The following is a 24,359-nucleotide window of genomic DNA, read 5'->3' on the forward strand; positions in this document are numbered from 1 at the left end:
GAAAATCGGGAAAGGAGACTGCTGTGTAAAGGAAGCAACACACCTTTTGCATTTGGGAATTGCTTAGGAGCTGGGGGCTGGGTGGGTGGAGATGTGGCAGAGAGAGGTGTCATTATGTCAGGGCTGTTGGATAGAGCATCACTGGAAATGCCTGACTCTCTAGAGGCACATGGCATGTGTGCAACTGTGAAGGTCAACAGAGATGCTGGTATTTGTCAGAACAGTTTACACTTGCTTACTTTGCTCTTTGTTATCAGGGGCAACCCCTTGCTGAGAATCCACCAAAGACGAAATTTCCTGCTGGGTTAATGACTTTTAATTGTGCTGTTCCTGTAATCATTCCAACAACACCCTCATCACAAAGTGGTGTGCTATAGCCCTGCTGTCATAAAAGATGTGGACAGTATTTGTCATGCAGTCCACTGGACAGTCCAGAGCACTTCCCTGTGCTTAGTATAGATGGGAAGTCTTCAGTAGCAGTAGGCAAATGTTGAATTATTAAATTATGTCTACAGCACTTCATATAATTATTGCCCAAGTGATGGTGCAGCGAGATAAGCCTGGTGTCGACAAGCAGAATTTTCCACCTTTGGAGTTTGGTTAACAGGCTTGCTATTTTGAAATTCAAGAAAAGTCCACTCTCTCAGGAAGAATTTAAATAGAAAATTAAATGGGTTTGCATATTGCTCTGCATGACAGATTTTTTGTTAGCCTTCAAAGTCTGCATGATCTAACCAAGCATGTGGAAGCAAGATACAAATTTTTAGTGCTATAATTTCGAATGCTATAATTTTTGTTATTGTGGAAAATTGTTAAAGGTAAGTAGTTACCCCAAATGTTATTTTAATTCACTAAATATTCTGTGGATTAATAATACTGTATATGGAGACAGTGGAATAGGAATGGCTGAAATCATTTCTGTGTGGCTTCTCAGCTGGCTGCTTTCAGAGGGAATTCACTCTCTGGTGATTTTTTTCTCCCTCAAAGAAAAGTATTCAGACAAGAAATGACTCCACAATTATGTCTTGGCTAGAAATTACTGTGGCAGAAGCTCTGTTTGGTCTTCCCATTCCTTTCTGATAAAGTGCAATTAGTACATCCCTTGACTCACTCTGTGAGGTGTTTTGGGCAGGGGTGTTGTGGGGGAACATAAGCTGCTACCACAGCCGTTCTCTAAACATGCAGTTGGAAACAACAGCTCTGCTCTGCTGACAGAAAACATCAAAGCAACAAAACATGCTATTTTATCTGATGGGGGTAACAATATCTCAGCTAATAAAATGGCTGTCATCCCTGCCTATTGTATAGATAAGGAAGCTGAGGATGTTGGGATGCTCTTTGTTGGTATGCCAAGTTGCAATTATCCTATGACAGAGCCCTTCTGGGCTATGATTGATGAAACATTTTGAGGGGGAAAGTGCCTCAATAAGTGAATTTCATTGGATTTGATGAAGATATTGCTTGCACAATGGTTGGCAAAAACAAAAACATTTTGAGTGGAACTAGGAAAATGTGGCCTTATTTAATCTGCCTGAGATGTCCTTGCCACATTCATTTATTTGTGTTTTACGTTGGATGTAAACAAGTCTAATTCTGAAGTTCTTGTGTTGACCTTTTCTGGCATTGAGATCAAAGCACTGTCTGCAATAAAGATGAGAAGACTTTAAAGACTTTGGTGGCTTGTCAGAGTAGGGTACGTTTAAACATAAAATATCACAACACAGCAGCCTTTGGCTAGAACAGGCACCAAATGAAGTTCTAAAGAATTTCTTGCTCCTCAAAAAACCGATCATTATCCTGCAGTTTAATGGCCTAAAAGTGAAGCCTGCTTAGAAAACAATTTTTCCTTCTTGCCTGAGCCTTAAGTCACAGGGTGACTCTGCCAGTTGTCTCTAGCAGCTGTAACATGGATGTCACCAGCTAAGAGGAAAGGCATGCCCTTTCTTTACTCAAATCCCTGTGTAGATTTTAGGACTGGTAAAACACTCCTCTGAACCACAGTCAGCCCTCTGTAAAATATCAGCCTTCCCAAAGCATGGCATGCTGTCCCATCCCCAGCATGCCCTTTTCCCTGGCTCCAGCTGTGCTGCATCCCAGATCTTTCAGTGAGTCTCTGGAGGAGGTCCTGGAGGTTAACTTTACAGTGCCTGATCTGGAGCCAAGGCAGCTGGTGTAAGAATTTGAGCTCTTATATATTATTTTCGTATATAACAGCTTGAACATTTGAAAATAAATGTCTTTTTAAACACTATTTTTGTGTCCATAGTCGGAATTTAGATTTGAGGTGTAAACCTACTCTAAGTGAAATGTTTTATGCTTAGAATAATGTAAAATTTGCAACAATTTCAAGCACAGAGAACATTTCCCAACAAACTGAAACTGGGATTTTCAGTATGTTGATTGTGTTAGGACTTTTGGAGCAAAATTGAGACTGTTCTATAGAACTGCCTGTAGTGATGCATTCACAGGCAGGTGCAGAGGACAAAAGGCAATGACTTCTTTTGATGAATAAAACATTTGATACATGATATAATGGTTTTCCTAGATTGAAAACAAAGTAACCATCTCTACTGCAACTTGCAGCACTTCACCACATTTCCAATTAAACAGCTCAATTTTCAGGGATACTTAACATGCTGCAGAAATCTACCCAATTCTTCTACGTGTTCAGTTGATTCAGTAATCGTAATATTTATCTTGATTATTTTTGCTTGAACTTAGGTCTAGGCACTTACTTTGAGGGGTTTATTTCAATATATGTAGGGAAGGTTCTTTTTATATTTTTGAGTGATTTTCTTGGGAAGCAAGTTTTCAGCCTTTCCAACTGAGAACTTTGAAGCTGAGTAATACTCAGGGAACAATACTGGTGAAAGTTTCTGCAGTGCCTCCCCCTCAGAGATGGAACCTCAGCATGGCAGTCTGTGGAAATCTGTTGTGTTTTATGTGCATTTATTCGGTACCTTATGACAATCCTCCTTTTCTCTCATCTCAGTATGTAAATTATACCCCTCACTTTAACCAGTGGCAGCAGTGTTTTCTCTGTGCTGTGTAACTGGGACTTTTCCTCCAGGTGTCTGCTGAGCTGAGGGAGGGCAGTGCTGGATGAGCCAGGGCAGGCACAGCGAGCAGAGCTGTGCTGTGCTGCCAGGGCCAGGCTAATAGAGATTGGATTTAAAGGGCAAATTAACCTGGCCTGAGAGCTGCACTGCTGCAGCACCACTGCCTGTGATGGGACACACCTCTGAGCTCATGCAGCCCCACAGGGTGGCACACAGCCTGTCTCCGACTGCCAAAAGATACACAGCATTTTTACAACACATCCACACCCTCCTGCCTGTCAGTACTCCCAGGATAAAATAGACATAATAACACTTTGTGTGGAAGGTTGTATTATGGTGAACAAACTTAAAAGTGTTTTTATCTCTGACTTGTGCCACATTTCAACTTTATTCCTTATGGCATTTCAACTTTAATACCGATGGTATAAGTATTACTTCTGTCCAAACTGAGATATGCTTTTAATGGACTTTTGTTTTTTGCCTACTGTTTTGTATCATTGGGATAATAGAGTCCTTAGCCCCTGTTTCTAAGAATAAAAACCTTCACGAGAAAATTACAAATTCATGTAGACAACAGTGATTATGAATAAACAGACTATTTCAACATAGGATGTATTAACTGATGAAGAGTAAAGTTGTTAGTGTAGTCAGCAAGGGAAAAGTCTCTCTAGATTGATTTAGGATGCCATGTACTCCCCTCACACTCAAAATTCATTAAGAGATCTGAGTAGGTTAACTCATTCTGCTGTTTGACATGAAGCTAAAATTTTCCAGATTTTATGCCTTAGAAAAAAGGTCCAGAAAGTGCTACCCAGACCATTTAGCATGAGGAGACCATGAGTTCCATCACTTCAAAGCTGTATGTTTCAGGAGGGAGAGATGAAAGAGGAAATTTGGCCTTAAGACCAAGTCTGGTTTTTGGAAGAGGTTGCTACAGAAAGGAGGAGAGCTAGATGCTTTTCAAAGGAGCAAATTCCACTAAGATGATATTTGGCTGTTATATGGGAAAACGATTATAATCATCCAAATACCTGCAACCTTTCAACTGAGCCAAGCAGTACCACAGACCTAACTCCTCCTAAGTTTTATAATCTCCTGTTCCACTTCTATCATTATATTTATCTTTAATTCACATCACAAGAAAAAAAAAGGGAGGAGGCTGTGGGGAGTACACATCACCAAAACCTGCATGATTTTATAGTGATTTTTTTTTCCCAAAATCATCCACTAGGGTCAGTCTCTGAGAATATCACTGTCAGTAGTTAAGATGTTTTGACCATGGAGTTAAATACTTGCAGCATTGACAGTAGCTGGAAATACTTCAGTGGTTATTGTTGTAGTCATTAGTCCAGCTGAAATAATGCTGGCATGTTTTCCCTCTGGGTAGAATTCCTCAGCCTAATTGTCTCCTCCTTGCCAGACCATATTTGATATCTTCAGGTTTGGAGACTGGATGGATTCCAGCAATTAATGGCCTTTCTCAGTTATAGATTGAAATTATTTCCTTTTGTGATTTAGTCTATTATCCAGAAGTGAAGCTATTGAATTCCAGAACATTTAAATGGGATAACTCACAAATAGGACTAATATAAAAAGGACAGTCATCAAGCCACATGAAAGCTTTGTGGGCCACTGTAGAAATTACTATTTCACATGTAATTTTTTACTTTAAAAATAAAATAAATAAAACCATTATTCACTATTTTAAAATCGTCTTATAATGGCCGAACCCTAATATTAGCTTAGAGCAATATAGGTCCAAGTGTTTCATAGAGCAGGATTAGGTCACCTCATCTAACCTCCCAAATGTTAGATGGCAATCAAATTTTGTCAAGATACTCCTGCCTTTAGTACTGCAAGTTGGGTTTGACAAAAGCAAATAGTGATCTCTAGTGATGGCCAGACCAGACTCCTTAAGGTACTCCATCCACTCAGAGCATAATTAGCCTGTGCTTTCAGAAATCAATGAGCACTCTTCCACAACGGGAAAAAAATAGCTTTTGTAGTCACTGTTTTATATGTGACTTCCATGTTATTTGAGTTACTACTTCTCTCAATGAAATTTTACCACGTTTTATTGTATTCTGCTTTTTAAATCCAAAATGGAACATAATACACATCTCAAAAGCAAGGAAATGTTCTTAATACTGTTTCAGATATGTTACAAGAAATTATTTGCAATAAATTTGTCCTTTGGAAAAAAAATGTAACACAGTGATACCTGGGCTTCATAAGGTGTAACCTGTTATTAAGCAGCAGATTCAAATGCTGAACACTGAGAAGCACAGTTGTCATTTCTACATGTCTAACTGTCCTTGCTGCCCAAAGAAAGTCTTAATGCTATGATTCTAAATTTAGGATTTAGCAAAAACTTTCTAAGTAAAATTCAGTTTCCCTTTTCTCTTGCAAAAATGCTGGTAAAATGGGAAATGTAAACAGACAGAGTTTACCTCTCATGGACCAGGAAGGTAGTCTGGAAATGTGAGATGTAGGAACTCATGTTCACCATTACCTCTAGCTTAGTGTTTCAACTTGCTGTTTGATGGGTCATTGTTGGGGGAGCCAGAGAGATCACTGCCTCTGAGTGATACCCTCTGGAACTGCCTGTAGGAGACATCCACCTGGTAGCTTCTGGGATTTAGTTGTTAACAGAGTAATCCTCTTGTGGTTCTACTGTCTTTCTTTAGATGCATTTAGCATCTGTTGCATGCAGATCAGATAGATCACAAGATTTGGTGCATGGTAATGTACAACCTCTTTGCAGCTACTGAAGAATTTGTCCTCGACAAGAGTGTTTCTGGTTCTGATGTAACATGCAAAAAATTCTGTCATACTGAGTTTATGTGTTCTGCAAGCAGAGTTTTGAGAAATTAGTGCTGGAAATAACAAGAACCAGGTGCATTGATAATTGAAATACTTTGAGTCTTATTTTCCTTAATATTATTATACAGTGGCTATTGGAGTATTGGACAGATATGTGTACACAGAATAAGTAAATACTCTGAAAAAAGAGTTAATGTAATCAAGACTTCACTCTCACATTGTGATAAATCTACTTTCATGGATGGTGCTGATTCTATACCAGAATGATGGAAAATGCATTGGGAAATCTGCAAGAAATTAGAATGCCAATATTGTATTTCTGTAGTTTGGTTTGGGTTTGGTTGTATTTCTGGTTTTCTTTGTTGGTTTTTTTTTTTTTTTTTAATGCAGTTGTATTTGCAGTGCTGAAACAGAACTTCTACTTGGGTTCCCATTCAGTTCTCCAGGAGGGGGCATGGTTATCTACTGGCAATCCCTTTCAGTAGGGGACTGCTGTGCTGCTTACTTTCCTTTAAACAAAAATATTCTGATTGTGCATGTCCTGTTTTACTTTTCAGTTAAAGGATGTTTTTCAGTGAAAACAAGCAAGTTAGCAACAAAAATGAAAGCTAAATGGGAAATTTGGTAATTTAATAAGCAAAGTTTCTAAAACATTTCTGCTGGTAGCATTCAGAAAAACCCTGATACCTGCACACTGCCAGCAGTTCAAATCCAGCATATCCCCATTCAGCTGCACTCCACTTTGTGTTAATTCCTTGTTTTTGTAGGAGGTGAACCAAGAAACTAATGATATGTCTCAATTGCATTCTGTCTAATCCTGGAGTAGCAAGCTTGACATTTGTGGGTGTCTGCCAGGATATTGAGGTTGGGTTTTGTAATTAAATCAGTGTGGGTGATGAAGAGCAACGTGATCTTGATTCTTGACTTCTGCTCTTGGCAGGTTTTGCCCCTTTGCTCCTGTAGTAGCAATGGTGTAGGTTAATGGGAGCCACTCCTTGGGCATTTGTGACTTTGAGGTCAGGCTCTTTTGTGGAAACAGACTTTTCACACACTTAAACCAAACATGAGCATATTCACTTGGAAAGAAATGCAAAAACAGTCCTGGTATTTCTGAGCCTGCCACAAGGAGCAATGGAGCAAGTCAGCTAGGGGAAAGCATGCTTCAGAATTAGATATGAACCTGAGCTCGTCCTTTAGCTCAAACACACCTGTCTGCCCACTCCAGGGAGGAACTCAGCAGCCTGGTAGTAATTTCTGGCTCCCAAATGTGTAATATGAACCACCCTAAACAAATGGATCCCATCAACTCCAATTAAAACTGCCCTTACCAGCTAGCTCTGTGCCTGAGCAGTTATTTTATGAATCATTGCAGAGCCCCATGTATTTGCTCATTTGTGCCCATCACTGTGTGCCACCTGTGCCACGAGCTCACACACCTCACAGTGTCACTGATGTTAAATATTTGATACTGCCCTTTGTGCTTTGCAGAGGCTCCCGGAACAGCACAGGTGCTTTTGTGTGCTTCCAGCCCCAGATGCCTGGCACAGTGGGAACACAGTGCTGCTGTTGCCATGTGACATTCCAGACCCCAGGATGCAGTCCTGAGTGACTGAAGGATAAGCCCATATCCTGACATAGAACAGCACCATTTCTTCTCATAGCCTTTGCTGCATGTTTGTAGCAAGTCTGATAAAGCTCATCAGATAATGCTCAATGTTCCACTGCCTCAGTCAAGCTGTGTTTTCTCTCAGTTACACCTTCTTCACATCTTGCTCACCCACACCATGATGGCCCCACTCTGGATTTCATCTACAAGCCTAAAGTGCTGATGCATTTCCTGGCTGTGTTTTCTGACTAAATATACTTTTTTGTTTTGAAATTTAGGACAGTGTTGCCTGGATGTTTTTATTCCCCCTTAATCAGACTGTTTCCTAAGCTGTTTTCCTTCTGTCTAATCTCTTGCGTGGGACCAAAATGTTTGGATTTGAGTGACATCTCACTTATTCACATCCTGTCAGATGGGAGCCTTGTGTTGTCTGAGTTCACAATATAACCAACCAGGAGCAGCATGTGACTGGAACTGGAATTGGGATAATTTTTTATCCACTCCTATTCAGTATCTATTAACCAGTTTTCCAAATAATTCACCTAGTCACAACTTCTCACCTCAAAAACCAGCCTTGGAACCCCAGCAGACCATCTTCAGCCTGTTCAGGGGCTTTTTCCCACTGTACTGTCTCTGACATTACTCTGCTAAAATCTCTCTCCTTCTTTAGCATTGCATTTTAACCATCAGACCAGCTTCTTAGCTGGTAAATTAATGCTGTGCTCTTGTCTTGGGAGAAAGACAGAAGGGGATCCTGGAGTAGTCCAGATACAAGGAGGTTGTGCTCTGCTACCCTGAAGAGTGAGTGGCAGCTCCTTGTCCCTTGTGCCTGAGCTGCCTCTTGGGCTGTGCTCAACACCCACACCCCTGACAGGCTCCTGAGACCCTGTTCTCCACAAGCAGGGGATGCTTGACCAGCTCCAAGTTTTGCCTGCAGGAGAAAATCTTCATAGCACTGCGAGTCTTACCCTCACGACCCAGTCAGGGAAGGGGTGTCAGTCAGACAATAAATAACTAATTTGTGGTTTGGACACCCAAACTGATGCTCTGCAGTTGCAGCTCTGAATTTTCTTGCTGAATCTCTGTTGGTCAGTACAGCAATGAGGTCTCTCCTGGGAGAGTGATGAGAGGGTGTTGATACACTCCATGTGGGCCTCTGCTCTCCAGAGGTGCAGGGGAGGAAGTGTTGGGGAAAAACTGTGACAGGACCATGCGATATTTATTCCCTCCTCCAATTATTTAATTTTTTACTTCAGTTTCACTAATTTAAGCATGTTGTTCCTTCTCAAATTCTTGCAGATGCCTCTCTGAGCAAATGGTTTGTTTCCAGTCAAGGACTAGTACCTTTAATGATATATACCCCAGCACAACCCCATGCTTCACATAGGAGTGATCACAAATTATACATTGCCTTTTTCTGGTATTTCACAAGTGTTGAAAAGGCAGGATGTTCTGTGTGGCTAAACAAAATGACAATTTCATCTCTGGCATTTACCTGATAATAAATGCTGTTCATGTTTAATTTATAATGTCTGGAAATATCAGCAAGAGATGAGAGAAACAGTTTGGATAATATATTAACCCCTCCAAACCTTGTCCATTCTCTGAAACTCAACCTGAGTGTGACTTTAATATGTAGGAAACTTTCCTTTCCTCCTTCTTTTAGACTGTTCTGTTCTGTTCCTTAAGCTAGGACTAAGCAAATTTTCTGTTGTGAGGGCCTTTAGTTCATCCAGACATGAAAGAACTGCTGATCTGAAATCATCCCTTCATACAGATGTAGCCTGTGTGAGAGAAAATTTTTGTTTGCTGCACTAAGACCTTATAGGAGCTAGTTTTAGAGCCACCAAGTCAAAACTGGTGAAAAACTCCCAACAAGCTACAAAAACATCCCAAGAAGGCATTGTGAAAAGCTCTTGAAGGCTGCAGAGAAATGTGAAATCTGAACAAGGCAGAGCTTGCAGCAGTAAGATTTCCTATGCAGCAACTGCATGCTTCCCTGCCCAGGTGTAGGACAAAGATGAATCAGGCCCATTATGAAAGCAATTCATATTTAAATGAGATTTCCAGCCCAGTTTCTACAGTCTCTAGTGGTTATTCTAAGCATCTGCTCTTTCATGCTGATTTAGACCAAGCTCGAATGCTGAATCTTTGGAGAATCATAAACAAATTGTGTTAAATTGCCATTAATGGAAACAAATCACAAAAAGGAAAGGCAAGGTTGTTAATGGTATTGCTGTTCTTAACTCGGGCTTTGATGGCAGTAGATGCAGTCCTGCAGCACAGAAGTAATGTATGTAAAATCACCCACTGTTCTGAGACCTCCAGACAGGCTGAGCACAGCGGGGGGAGTAGCACTGGAATTTGTTTTACAGGAAGCTTTCATTTCCTTGCTTTTGAGGGGTTAAGTGAGGCACTTCAAGCCCTGTTCTCCCATGAGGGTTACACTAGGGAAGGGTAGTTTTCGTTTCCCCCAGGGGCTCCATAGCAGCTCTGGCAGCAGAGGCTACTGTCAGAAAGCAGCGGATGCAATGAATCAATGTATTCCCCAGCCAGCCTGGCTGCATTTCCTTCCTTCCCACTGCTGCCCAGCGCTCAGACTGCTGTGTCCCAGAGATACTGGGTCCATCTTGATAGATGGGTGTGCCCCAGAGGCCTACAGCCCTGCTTTCCACAGATAGGTTTGCGTGGATGAGGGGAAAATTAATTGTTGATGTTTTAATTGCATTAACTTTGTCACGTGGGGAACACACTAAATAGAAGGTGCACATATTGTGGTGTAAGAGCTGCTTGTAGTCCACAGTAACATCAGGCTAAACTCCTGAAAATCACAGCACTGGGCCTATGCTCGTTCCACTGAGGCTCAGGTTAACAAACTCAAGCTCTGGTCAGGTGTCTTTAATATTCTCTTAATTTCTACAAAAATCTCATTTTGCATGGATTGGGGAGGACTGAAAATGCACAAATCGTTCTGTATAACTTTGGATTTCCACCTTTTTTGTTACTTGAAGGGAGGAACAATTTATTTAGAAATCTATAAAAGTAAAACAAGAAAAACTGTGTGATTGTGAATCAATATGACAAGTTTCACCCCACAACTAACTCTTCATATTATATGACATCATATCATCAAAAAGTCTATCACAGAGATGTGCCCAGTGCAATGAAAATCCTTCATAGCTGTTTGATAAATCCATTACTAAAAGATTTTTCCTCATGACATTTTTCTTGTAAATACACAAGCAGTATTAAAAAAATCGTCTATCCAAAATTGATAACTCAAAGAATTTTCCAATGCTTGTCACAAAAAAAAAGCAGATTATATACTTTTGTCGCTGCTTTCCAATTGTAGGTTATAATTTCATAACCACGCATTATTAAAATACCATATATTTATCATATATGACATGGTAAATCTTGCACTTTAAAAGGGACATGGAATACAACAAGGAAATGTTCCAGGTTCGTTTTTCTCCTCCTAAAATCTTAGCAGATTCCTCTAGTTTCCAAGTGCATCATGCCCCTAAAATCCACAATCATTCTTCTTTTTTGTATTGGTATGCTTTAAAGTTTCTAAAATAATTTAATGCTCTCTCTATGCAAAAATGTACTCATATTAATGAGCACAAGTGTTTGACAACAGAATTACTAGCTCAAATCAAAATGGAGCTCTAGAGGGGTGTATCAGTTTTTCTTTTTTTTTTTGCTTTGTTTTTTGCTGTTAAAAATCTATAATACTTTCTCAAGAGACTAGCAGAGGTATGATTACATTACATTGATTACTATAACAGTAGTTGATTCTATCTAACTATGACATTTATGTACAGTAAAATACATGCTCGCTATAATTTTAAGGTAAAAATGGAAAATGGATTTTATTATACAACTCTACCATGTAAACATCCTACCAGTATTCAGGTACACATTGCTATATCTCCCACATATCTTTGAGTTACTCAACACAAATTCCCTTGGAAGTTATTGATAATCTTCCTTACATTTTCATTGGTAATGATGAGATTTTAGAGCAATCCAAATCATAGAACTGCCATGTAAAAAAATAACTAGCCAAAAATGGAAAGCAACCTAAAAAAACCAACCAATCCCAACAACCAGGTCCATGCCCCCACTGTCATTTTTCAAGTGCAGCTATTCAGGAAATGCCTTCTGTATCTAACAGACTTGAATGTAGCATTACCATTTAGCCATGATAATTAACCTTGTCATTTGGCTGGTCGTGCCTCTAAAGTCTCCAAATTTTTCATAATTTACTGGAGACAAAAAATCTTTAAAGCAATGTATATTTCCAGAAATACTGCTTGCAGTGTTCAGTGAGTAGCTGTGCAGCATTAAATGCATGTGCTGTAATTAAATTAGGTAACAACAAAGCAGGTGGACTCTATGAGTGCTGTCACTTATAGTATCCTTTCTGCGTAGGCAGGAAATTTTGTTAGGAAAACATTTTTTTCATCTATAAATCCCATTGTTTTTTCCTGACATCCTTTAAATCACAAATCCAATGACATTATAAATCATGTAAAATTTGCAATATTACTTTAAGCCCCTGGGCTCCTCATTGGAGTGCTGTCTGAATAAAAAATTCAGGTTGTTTACACAGAGAACTCGATATTATTTTTGCCATCATTTTTTATCTTGTAGAATATTTTGTGTAAAAAGAAATGCTTAGATAGACTGTATATGAAAATCCTTTCTTTTTTTTTTCAAACTTCTTCTCTTGCCTTCCTCATTAACCTAGTAGTTTTCCATAGCCTACTTCCATCAGTAACTTTTATGTCATTAATTTCAATGCAAGCAGGATGTGGTCCAGTAAATTATCCCCCTGCACAGTCTGCTCAGTATTACTTTAGAGCATGGGAACAGTGAAATGAAAGCTCCATGTGAATTTAACTCTTTAAAATATTCATTCTTGTGTTTGCAATGTAAGTTACTGCTGTTCTTCAATGTTCAAAATGTTCCTGTAATGATCTGAAAGATCTCTCAATAAGAAAGCTTACCAAGGCCATAGAGTCACCATTAAATCCCTTGCAGACATCATAAATATTGAGGAAAAACACCAATAATCCAGTGAAGTTATTTAGGTATAATTCTAGAGAATTTGTTGATAACCACTGTATGAGTCATTTTAATATTGCTTATAAATCCTTTGGACCACCGAAAAAAGGCAATATTGCTGGATATCAAGGACTGCAGTTGAACTCCTAGTAAAAAAATCAAAAATAAATGTTCTTGCATGTAGCCTTTAGACTCCTTAGCTCTGTTGTTTCTCTACTTTAAATCTAGTCCTGCCACTATCAGTGACCTTCTACTTCTCATTTTCCAAGACTACAATCCCATGAGCTTTGCTAAGTCAACACATACTCTTTTCTAGAATCTGTAATATTTTCCCAAGACCAAATTAATTTTACAACTAACTGGAATAGGGTAGTCCACTCTTTTTTTGTTGTCACTAAATGCTAGGCAAATTTGAGTTGCAAAGGAGTCAGACACACACAAAATACATTAGAATTGGACCCTGTAATTAAGGTTTGCAAAGTTTTCTGGGACCTAGTCTCTGCAATGCTACATGACAAACCAGATTTTTTCATATTCTCATGCTTTTTTTTTTTTTAACTGGGATCAACATCACACTTTTTCCTCCCTATCATAATTCCACTTATACTAATTAGGTTTTATTTTGGCATTCTTTAAGATCCAAATGATACACATCCTCTGCTGTATTCTCATGAATACCAAGGCTGTGGAATAAATATTGTTGACGTGTGTTGGCACAGTGCTTTTATACTTGGATTCCTCATTAAATTACATTACATTTTGGTTTTAATGAGCATAATCCATTTGATACTGTTGACCCAAATTCCCCTGAGGAAAACTGCAGCTCTGAATTGATATTTGCATGTCTGAGTCAACTGAGTCACACTGAAAATCATGTCAGACTTGAAATATCGAAATGTGTCCTCTTTGAGTTATGCTGGGGGTCATGACGAAGTTTTATTCCAGAAATATATTCCTGCAAGGCTTTGTGGCTCTTGCTGTACTTTAATCTTGTCACTGCCCCAGCTTGCATGCCACTTTCCTTATCTGCATCCTATCTCTGTAAACAGCTTATGAGAGCACTGACCATCAGGAAGCAGGAGCACCTTTCTAAAGCTCATCCTTGGGTGTCTTTTCTGAAATCATATTTCTTCTCCCTGTCATGCTCCTAAATCATTTCTCTTCTGCAATAAATTGTTATTTCTCTCCCTGTTAGAATTCTTTCCTGTCATTCATCATGTTATGAGTACCTTTTGCTTGAGAACAGGAACAAAATCCCAGTACACTTCAGGAAGTCTTTAACTCTTTTCCTTTCTCATGGTGTAGAAAATAAAGAATTCCACTCAAGAGTGCCACCTTCTTTGGGAGACTTTAATTGATTTTTTGTTTCAAAGCTTTGGGGTACTTAAAAAAATTGGGTTGTTGGAAAGATGGATTTATCAGTATTGAGAGTGTTTTTCTCAGTTTGATAAATAGTGGGCCTGAATAAGAAAGCTTTTGAAATTTTTTTCAAGTTTGGTCTGAAAATTATTCAATAGACAACAGAAACCTTGGAAGATTTTGGATAGGAAATGGTTTTATTGAGCCATTGCAGGAGATCAACTATGCAGTTCAAAGCATGAGTTTATGATTTTGTTTGACCTTTGATTAAGGTTGCTGGATCCCCATGCTCATAATGACAGTCTCAAACTTGTGTATATCACTCCTTTTCACTGTGTCATTGGAGGCCTGGGGTTAGCCCTGTAAAATTGTTCATGTGAATTTTCAGGTACAAAAATTATGACTTGCAGAGCAATTGCTAAGAGGTAAGGCTCAAGACATGAATCTTGCTGATCCCTTTGTTGAGACATTTGGGAGAGCTAAGAAAAAACAATATACTTGAATACTCAGGCCAGTCAGCAGGATGAATTTGTAAGTCTGTTTTTACAGTAATGCTGAGAAATACCGTAGAAAGTCTTTTCAAACAGGCCATAAAAAATGTGCATTTAACTATAGTGGTTTTGCTTTGATGTCAGAGAATCAAGGGGGTGATTTCTTTATAGCCTTTTGACCTCTGTTTTTTATGATTCAGAATTCCCAGACACATCCTCAGAGTGAGCTTCTACCTGTAGAGTTTTGGATAGGAAAAAAATGTTATCAATTACAACCATGGCAGAACACGCACTTGTCTCAATCCTTTATTCCAAGTGTATATCCAATTAAACCATTCATTTCAGCATCTCACTGATCTCTCACTTGTTGATTCACACATGATGAGGGCAGATGAGTGCTGCTGAACACATGATTGCTTCCTTGGCAATGGGAAAACTCTATAGACAGATACCAAGATTGCCAGCTCAGCATTCAAGGCTTATGCAAGTGAATTACCAGAGCCAAATTAAGCTTATAGAATACTGCTTTCTTCAATCATCAAATGTAAATATATTTTTCCATCATTTGTCTTGCAGATGATAATGAGTGTGAAAATGCTACTCAGCCGTGTGGAGAGCATGCCAATTGCACAAACACAGAGGGAAGTTATTACTGCACATGTATGTCTGGTTTCAAACCCAGCAATGGTCAACAAATTTTTGTTCCTAATGATGGAACCTCCTGTGTGGGTAAGTTATTACCGTCTACCAGAGAGCTTTACACTGTCACTCTTCTCTTATTGCTTCTCTTAATTATAGAAATCTAGCAAAATGCTCTCATGTTTGTGAAGTTTGGAGTTTGCATATAAAATTCCTATATTTTGGACTGGAACAGGTTTGCTTAATATTCCAGCTCAGGCCCACACTTCTCCCTGACAGCAGAGCATCTGCCATTGCTTTCAGTGACACTTGCACCTTGACTCTGCTTGCAATATATTTAAATCCACATGTCACAGATTTATACAATAAATATATAGTTAAGGCTACCCAGAAATCACTAATTCACCCATTTATGCCACTGTTTCACTGATCTGTGAGCAGGGTGGTCACATTCTCAGGAGAAAAAGTGACAAAATATTCTGCATTCAGATCTGGATCAACAAAATTCTCTATAAGTTTGAACTAGTATACTTCAAATATCTTTTTTTTGGAAACTTGGTTACGATACTTTTGTTATTTTTCAAGTCTAATCAAAAGCAACAAGCAAGATCAGTGGTTATCCTACCTCCTGTGCCATTCATTAGCCTCTGGTTCTGTAGCAGTTGAATGGAACATGTTCAAGATTACAGGGGAGGAAAAGTTCTCTGGAAAAATGTTATTTCTGAACAACCATGCAATCCTTTAGGATTTCCTCTGAATGAAAGAACTGCAACTATTTCTCTTTTTCAAACTCCTGGTAATTTTCTCTGTATGTTGCAAAAGTCCTCAGGGAATGGGAAAATGAGAAATAAATCTATTGCCCTTTACACCTTTATGCTGACTGTGTCTCATTCTAGGTATGTCTCCTGTGAGCTTGTGAGTGCTGACAACCTCTCTTCTCACTGCTCTTAATATCAGCAGAGTGGTTGCATATTAAGCCAGAAAGTGATCTAATCGACATTTCTTGCCCATTGCTCACATCCATCTAAAAGTGCTCTGCTTTATCCAGCTGCTATGAATCATTCTTAAATTAGCTGGGATGGAGACAGTTAGCACATTGAGCTGTAAATATTCTCACCATTTCTGCTCCAGGTTTTGATTTTTACATTATGATATTTCCTCAGCTTCGGGAGTTTGTCTTCAAACTTATTTCTCTGACTTTGTGTCACTTTAACTTCTTACCCTTAGCTTGATAATTTCTTCCTTTTTTTCCCTCTTTACTGGGCAGATTGATGGTTTTTTTATCCTCTACTAGAGTACTTCTTCTTTTTAAATATCCACATGGAGGAGCCAAGAGCTTTTAAAATGCTCACTGAAATGAAAAGAATTACCTGTGGGCACCTTTTTTCATTAAACAAGTGTACCAATTACTTTACCAAGATGTGAGTCCTAAACACAACCTTTTGATCCACAATTAATTTTTTTCCTTATCCATCAAGAAAACCATAATAGGATACTTTGTACCCAATGGTTCTGCTGCTACAGGTAGCAGATATGATTTGCACACAGGCAGCTGACATTTGTGTATTCAGGGTGACAGCTGAAGCAAATATCAACATTTCATTCTAAATAGAGTGCAAGTTATTTAGTACAAATCATAGAACAGAACTACCAGGTATCCATCCTACACAAGTTTATGGGGCCCCACAATATATTTTTAGATTCTACAAAGTCTTAAATCTTCTTTTTAATATATGGATATATGTACATGGCAGTAACTTTAAAACTGTGTTTGAATTTTGGAGAGTATGCCATTATGAACCCTATTTGTTTATGCCCTCAAACCTACCTGAGTTTCCAGTAGTGCAAGTGTGGCACATAACCTTGTGTGTGCAAGTCTCTTTCAAAGTCCATGCACATACCTGTGTGTTCCCTCTTTGGAAACCACAGTAAGCTTCCTAGTAAAACGTGATAATGTTTCCCAGGGTAGTAGATCAAAAGAAATCTTGGGAAAATGGCTTTGAGAAATGTTGGTTCACCCTTAATCCAGTCAGAATGCTGGGTTTTGAGTTGAGGGTCAAAAGTATTTCACCCATTTTATCAGGTAGAATTGCTGAAGAGATGACAAAGAAAGATACAGATAGAGGAAAAACTGGACAGTAGGAAGGGAAAGAGAGAAGAAGAAAAGGATAAAGGAAATGGAGAAGAAAAAAATAAGAATGCAGGGATGTGACATTTCTGAAGACATTTTTCTGCTGTCCTGAAAGTGAGCTATTAAAATCTATTTTTTGATTTGTGCAAAAGCCATACTTTTCTTAGACTTCACAATTTATTGAATGTTCAGGTGCAGATAAAAAAGTGAAATAGAAACCTACTTTTTTCACCCCAGTCAACAGAGTAAAAACATGAAAATGGCCATCTGTGAGATGAAAGTGACATCCACGCCACTCTGCTTTTTCTGGGAACATGCTATTAGCTCCCTTCAGGTATTTCTGAGAGCACTGGGAAGGCACCCATTCTCCATCCCATCCTTTGCTGTGACAAGGGAGCTGTACAGTGGATGGAGTCTGGCGTTGGGCCGCGTTGCTAACTTTTCTTTTAGCTTTGCCATTCATAGCCTTTTACATTTCTACTTTGTGTGTGCTGCTGCCTTCCACAGTGTGGAGACACGGGGAGGGAACATCTAGTCCTTTGCAATTGGAGTTTTCAATCACTTGCAAGCTACTAATAAGCAGAAGGTATAATGTAGACATCAAGCTGTCTTGACTGGCTGGTGAGGAATCAAAGCGTTGTAGGTACAATCCTGTAATTGGCAAGACTGAACATAATAACTGTTCTCCGTACTTTTAATTTAATTGGAATTTCCTTGCCTGCTGCAATAGATGAGGAGTGACAAAGCAAAGAAATAAAATAAAAGGTTATAAATCTATTTTCACACTAGCCTAAGTGGTGTGGGTGATATTATTTTTCTGATCGCAGCTATAAAAGCTTCAAAGTTCAGCTGCAGATTTGTTTTGAATATTTACTGAAAGGCCAGGGCTTTTTACAGATCTATGGCAAATGCTCTTCTGTTTAAAAAGCTGTTGTTCTTCAACCTTTGCTCAGGAATGCTGTCTGTGAGGAATGCTCATGCAGCCTTGGCAGCCCACTACTGCTCCCACAGCACATCAGGAGGAGAGTTTGGGATCCTCACCCCAAAGCCCCACTAAAACTGGATTGCTGAAAGCACTGACAAGCTGTTGTCCATGTGTGGTCCAACTATTGCATATTTGGTTTAAAAAGGCATAACTACAAACTATAAAGAAACAAAAGCCTACAGCTACTGCACACAGCATTTCAAAGCAGTAACTTAAAAGCTGCATTCTTGCAACTGCCACAAACTGTTGGCTGCTCCTGACAATCTCATTGATTTAAAAGGGATACGAAGCTGATTAGTACCTTGCAAGTTCAGACATATTGCCTTTTAATTTTGTCATCCAGGAGTTGTTTTTTTCTTCTGAAAACAGTAAATTAAATAGGCATGATATGGACCCATTCCATATGGACAACTCAACTGCAGAAAGTCTATTTGCATATACTCAACAGGGTGTCTCTATCAGATTTTAAATAGCAGCCCTGTTGCCAGAGATGTGCCAAAATACTTGAATTTCTGCTTTTTTTTGATAATCCTCTCTTCTCATTAAAATCTCCATTACACTTTATATCCTATATAATTACAAAAAGAATTTGCATGACTGCCCAATAATAAGAAATCAATTATTTACTGATCTAAAAGTTTATAAAAAGAAGTGTCATGACAATTTTAAAACATTTGTATCAGTAAATCATATGGCAACCTGATCCTTAGTATTCTCAAAAGCATTAAAATATTACTTTTTTTATTGTAACTTTTGGCAAAGATTGTTGTCAATTGCTGGTGTTTTAGCACTGCATTACATGATGAATGGCTTGTTCAGATGTACATGCCCTCCATGTAGCTGACAAGGCCAAAGAAATCTTTGGTGTGAGGGTGATGGTGTTTTCTAGTTAGACTAACTGGCTTTGTCATGATTTTCACCCCGCCACTTCATTCAAAGTCTCTCTGTCTTACAGAGTCACACAACAAGGCACTGACAGACACTCACTTGTTTCAAGCAGAGCTTTATAATTTACTGATGTGAGAGGTTATTTAAATGCCAAGAGTAAGAACTTTAGCCTTGTGTCTTTAAATGACAGTATTTAATTATGAGGTATCCTGTGTGTAGCACTACATCATGTTATTTTCCTTCCCTTTTGCCAGATTGGTTCATGTATAATGTGGTTAGCTCCATAACTATGAATACTGAGGTCACAGAAACCATACACATACGAATAATGCAAAACTCATCTCCTTAAAGAGAAACATTAGCAGTTTGGGACATTAAATATGGAAATAAACTATTGCCCTAATGCAGAAAATCATAATTTAACTTCCTGCTTTAAACTTCCATGCTGGCACCAAGCCATTTAAGCACATAGTTTTCTGGTGGCTCTCCCTGCAGAGCAGTGGTGGCTGTGCTGGGGAGAGCAAATGCACCTCCAGTCCCACATCTCCTTCCTGTTTGTGCAGGAGTCTGAATGGCTTTTCCATGGCAGCTTCTGAGCTTCAGGCTTAAAAAGACAGCATTTCAGGTTCAAAACAGAGCATTGGCTCATTGAGAAAAAGAGATATATGAAAGTGAAGTGGGACTTCAACCTTAAATCACAGGGAGACCTCTGTCCAAATAGACAGATGGCCCTCAAGTATTCTTCATGTATTTTTTTGCATTCCCTCTATATATCCATATGCATGCAGTATATCTTTCCATTTTTCAATAATAACCTTATTTTACATGCATTGTTGCTCTATTTTGTGCTCCTTTTTGACAACCACCAAGATTCTTGTATCAAAAGCAGAGTGTGAAACTAGTTTCTATATGCTGATAGTGTATGTCCAGCCACCTCATAATCTGCTTTCTGCTTGTCTGTTTTTAACACACCCTCTGGCTCAGCAGAGGCTGCCTATCAATTCAGACAGCTCTTCTCCTCCACTGATCAATTAACCACTTCTCCTTTTTCAGCAATTTCTTCCCAAAACTAAGCATCATACCAGTTCTTGACTGGAGCTCCCATCCTCTCTCCTCCATTCCCTGCACTGCCCTCCCTTTCCTTCAGTTCAGTTCTCAGGCTGTTACTTTAAACCCACTCATGTACCACTTCATCTTTCAGATATACCTGTCCCAAAGCTCTTCATGTTTTTCTCCTTTCCAGCACAGCACTTCACAGTCCATTACTTCATTCTCCAGAATTATTTGGTAAAGTTCCCAGTTTGCTTTCTCCATTGAGTTATTTGATCTTTATCCTTAGCCAGCCAAATAATGCAAAATAATCAGTACTCCAGCCAGGGATTTAGTACCCAGCTCTCCTAAACTGATCAATTCATGGATTCCCTTACTGGAATTCATTGGTTTTACTCTTGGACTATGCCCCACCCAGTTACTGAACTTGTCTACCTAATGGCAATTTATTTAGAAGCAAAAAAGACATTTTAGGCAAATGTAATTTAAATGTGGATTAAAAAAAAAAAAAAAGAAAGAAAAGGATATCCCAAGCACTTTGAAGGGCACAGAGTTTAATTCTTAGATTAACAAGATGGACAGAGTGAGCTTTTGCAGTGTCTTTTTAAAGCTGCAACTTAAAAGACAAGTCTGTAGGGCTTTTTTTCTTCTTCTAACTGAGCAGAGAAAATCTATTTAGTCTAATCTCTGAAAAATGGATTTCAGATGATTTGCATCATGCCAACCATTTTGTTATGATAGAATTAATATGGTTTTAAAACACGAGCAGTGTAGTATTATAGAGCAATAAAAGTGGTGGTATAAAAATATGATCAATTATGATTTATCCTTCTAATCCTTAACTATCATAATTGGCAGGGGTTTTGCCATTGAGATTGTGGGTTTAGTTGTTGCTTTTTTTATTACATGAAATTTTATTATGAAACTGCTTGTAGTGTGCAGGGCTATTATCAACAAAGCAGCAAGGTGTTATTCTGTACATACTTAATAAAAATTCAATTTCTCACAATATTTGCAGATGTAGATGAGTGCAGCAATGAAGGAAGTGTTGCCTGTGGAGATCATGCAAAATGTGAAAACATGGATGGAGGGTTTAGCTGCTCCTGTAAGGAAGGTTATCAACCATCCACAGGAAAATTGCAGTTTAAGCCAAATGATGGCACTTCCTGCCAAGGTACATGATATTATAAAGGTTTATGTGTTATTATAGAGATACATCTTCTGAGAAACCCACCAGTGCCTATTTATCTTCAGTTAGATTAATCAGCAAGACCTGAAAAAGAGGCAAGGCTGTGGCATCTACAATTCCTGAGAATAGAATAATTTTGTAAATGTATTTTTGCTAAACAGTGTGATGAGATCCATCTGAAATAATGGTTACCTCCTCACAGTTGTCAGATCTGGACTGCTCTCTGTAAATTTGAGCTCTCTCTGCCCCACCTGTGGAAGTCCCATAAAAGGGACCAAATTCTCTACCTGAATAAAACAGCTTATTCCAATCCAGTGCTATAATTTTAGCCGAGATAAAGTCTGTAATTGTAGTTTGAGAATGGAATGCTCTGTTTTATGTGCATAAATTCAGAATGCTGGTGGTTTGGGGAATGACCTAGACAAGAGCTTTTGCAATTAGTATGTATTGAATATTGACTGAACTGCAATGTATAATTAGTTTCCCCTTTTGTTTTCACAGAAAATCCAAAGGCCAAGTGTGAGTTATTCAAAGACTGTATAGCTGAACATATTAATAGAACTTTAGCCAGAGTAAGTAGCACTGGTTTGTAGATTAATTTTCAAATCCTTTAATTGTTTCTGTTTGAAACTGCTATTTCAAATATAATAGTTCTTAAACAGTTTTTAACAAAGGCTTGAAGCATACAATTGAACTTAAGCATGTTGACAGAAGGCTTTTTAATAATTTCAAATTATTTGAACTGGGTTGTATGTTCTAGTCATGATAATAACTTGCTGGGAATCTGCGTGTTCTCTTTCCAGCAAAGTGAGTCATGATGCATGAAAAATTCAGAAGTGTGGTAATCACTCAGCTGTTTCTGTAATTTCTGGAGTTACACACTGCTGCATTTACTGATGTGCAATTATTTGCTTGCTCAGAAGGAAGGCAAGATAGCTTACAAAAGTGATGTCAACAAGTGACTAAATAGAAAAGGGAGCCATAGCATCTTGGTATGCTGCTTTATTTACTCCTCTAAGACAAGTGTGTAAAGTGATACAGGATTTATAAAAACAAATACTCTGTGGCCAGAGTATTTTTCACCAGAAAATATTTTTTTTCACCAGAAAAAGAGATTCCTGAAGCCAATAAAAATATATTAATGAATGCACTATCCATTATTCTACAGCTACAGTATTGTCTAATTTTAAAGGATAAATGACGCATAAGCATAAATAAATTTAAAGCAATTGTATATGTTTGCATTTGATATTAAGCAATTTGATTCAGTTACTGGATTCAAAAAGATATTATTTTAAAGTATTTTATTAACCTAGTATTACATATAAATATGTAGTATTAATATAGTTTTTATCTTTACCTGCAATGTAATGCATCATATCAAATATAATACCTTAGATGCAAAGGCATGGTAAATGTTACAGCAGAATCTTAGAGTGAGATTTTTTTTAAAGATATACTCAAACTAAACTTAAATTAATAATTAAAAATCCTTTCTTGTAAATAACTGTCAGATTTTAGCCTGTTTTTCTAGTTCTGGTGAGTTACAGTCAAAGACAAAGCAAGCCCCGTAAAAGATGTTCAACAACAGAGAGTGGAGATCATACAAAATCAGATGTTGGGTGTTTTATTAATTAGATTCCAGTATTGTGAAGTAAGAATTCTTCTCTTATTCAGCCATGAGACTGAAATGTGGAAGGTTAATCTTCATCTCACACTCTCCTGCCTATATTTTAAACTAGCTGTTTTATGTAAGTGCATTTAGCAGTTTATAAGCTGAAGCACTGAAGGAGAAATAAGCAGTACAGTTCACTCAACTACATGCTTTATAATTTGCATTTGATAAAAAACAACTAAAAAATACAAATACTTCCCATCTGTTCCCACCTTTTCTTCAGCTAAATTTAAAAGAAAAGTCAATAGATTAATACAGAAGCAGAATAATCATATAATTGATATTTAATTTATTTTTTTGCAGAACATTTACTAGTTCACTTTGGATCGTCAGGATAAATAAAACTTAGCTGCTGTCGGGAAAAAAATATGTAATGATAGCACACCATTTTTTTAATTGTGCCTGTTTGTGAGGGTTATACTAGATGTGTAATATCAATAATTTATAGGTCAACCTGTTGATTGGGTAGGAGTGTTTATTCACAAGTGTCTTATAAACCAGTATGTTAATTAAGAGAAATCAGTCTATTGGGTTCCTTTTCACGTGCAGAAATATGGCTTTAATTGTTTCATTAAGATATGAATTCTGGCATTTTTCAGATTAGTCATTTAAAAACACCTCTGGAGAAGCTGCAAGAAATTAATAAAAATACTTTAGGACCCCTTTTACCTGTAGAAGTGATTTCATATGTTGAAGCACTGTCCTATTCACCGTGGAACACCATGAGTGACCCTGTCTCTGACAATGAAGCCCTCCAGAACACCAGCATTACCGTGAGTGGATCAAGCCTTGGAGCTGTGGGGTTTGTCCTTATTCCAAAGGTAGCCTATGACTCTTCTCAAACACGTGCTTTTACTTACAGGTTTTGGTCAACACAGTGAACAATTTTTTACAAAAAGACAAAATTACAGCCTGGGAAGCTCTGCCTGTAGATAAGCAAAGGAGGAGCCTGACTAAGCTGCTGCACACTGCAGAGCAGGCCACACTTCTCATGTCACAGAGCTTCAAAAGGACAGCCCAGCTGGATGCTAATGCAAGTGACATAGGTAAGATAAAGAAAATTATTGTAAGGTATACTTTAGATGTGGATTAAACTGAGGAGTTTTTCAGCACAATTATAAAGATTAGAAATGGTGTTATGTGAAAGAAACAGGTGTTAATTTTGTAACTAACACCTGACTTTCAGTGTAGGTATCATAATTTTCAAAGACCAAACCTTTGAGTCCAGAGCAAAAAAATAAATTGAGTCTGTAGGAACTTGTTTTGATATTCTCCTTACATCTCTCATTATGGCCACATTCACACAGTCTAGATTCATTTTATAAGCACAAAATTATCCTATGCATCTTATGTGTATATAAAATGCCAGTGGAACAAAATTTGGACTTACT

At 38.1% G+C, this 24,359-nt stretch overlaps 1 protein-coding gene across 2 annotated transcripts in view; it reads left to right on the plus strand.

Annotated features, from left to right (window-relative positions):
• ADGRL4 (adhesion G protein-coupled receptor L4) overlaps positions 1–24,359 on the plus strand; it is a 72,540-nt gene that overhangs the window by 21,821 nt on the left and 26,360 nt on the right. The window contains exons 3-7 of one of the 2 annotated variants that reach the window (XM_036388218.1): positions 14,988–15,140; positions 21,123–21,278; positions 21,795–21,865; positions 23,568–23,741; positions 23,831–24,014. In XM_036388218.1, coding sequence (XP_036244111.1) covers positions 14,988–15,140; positions 21,123–21,278; positions 21,795–21,865; positions 23,568–23,741; positions 23,831–24,014 — 738 coding nt within the window. The remainder of the gene's footprint in view (positions 1–14,987; positions 15,141–21,122; positions 21,279–21,794; positions 21,866–23,567; positions 23,742–23,830; positions 24,015–24,359) is intronic. The other variant, XM_036388219.1, reaches the window with a different exon arrangement.

The sequence above is a fragment of the Molothrus ater genome, chromosome 9 (genome assembly GCF_012460135.2).
Source record: "Molothrus ater isolate BHLD 08-10-18 breed brown headed cowbird chromosome 9, BPBGC_Mater_1.1, whole genome shotgun sequence".
Classification (NCBI taxonomy): Eukaryota; Metazoa; Chordata; class Aves; order Passeriformes; family Icteridae; genus Molothrus; species Molothrus ater.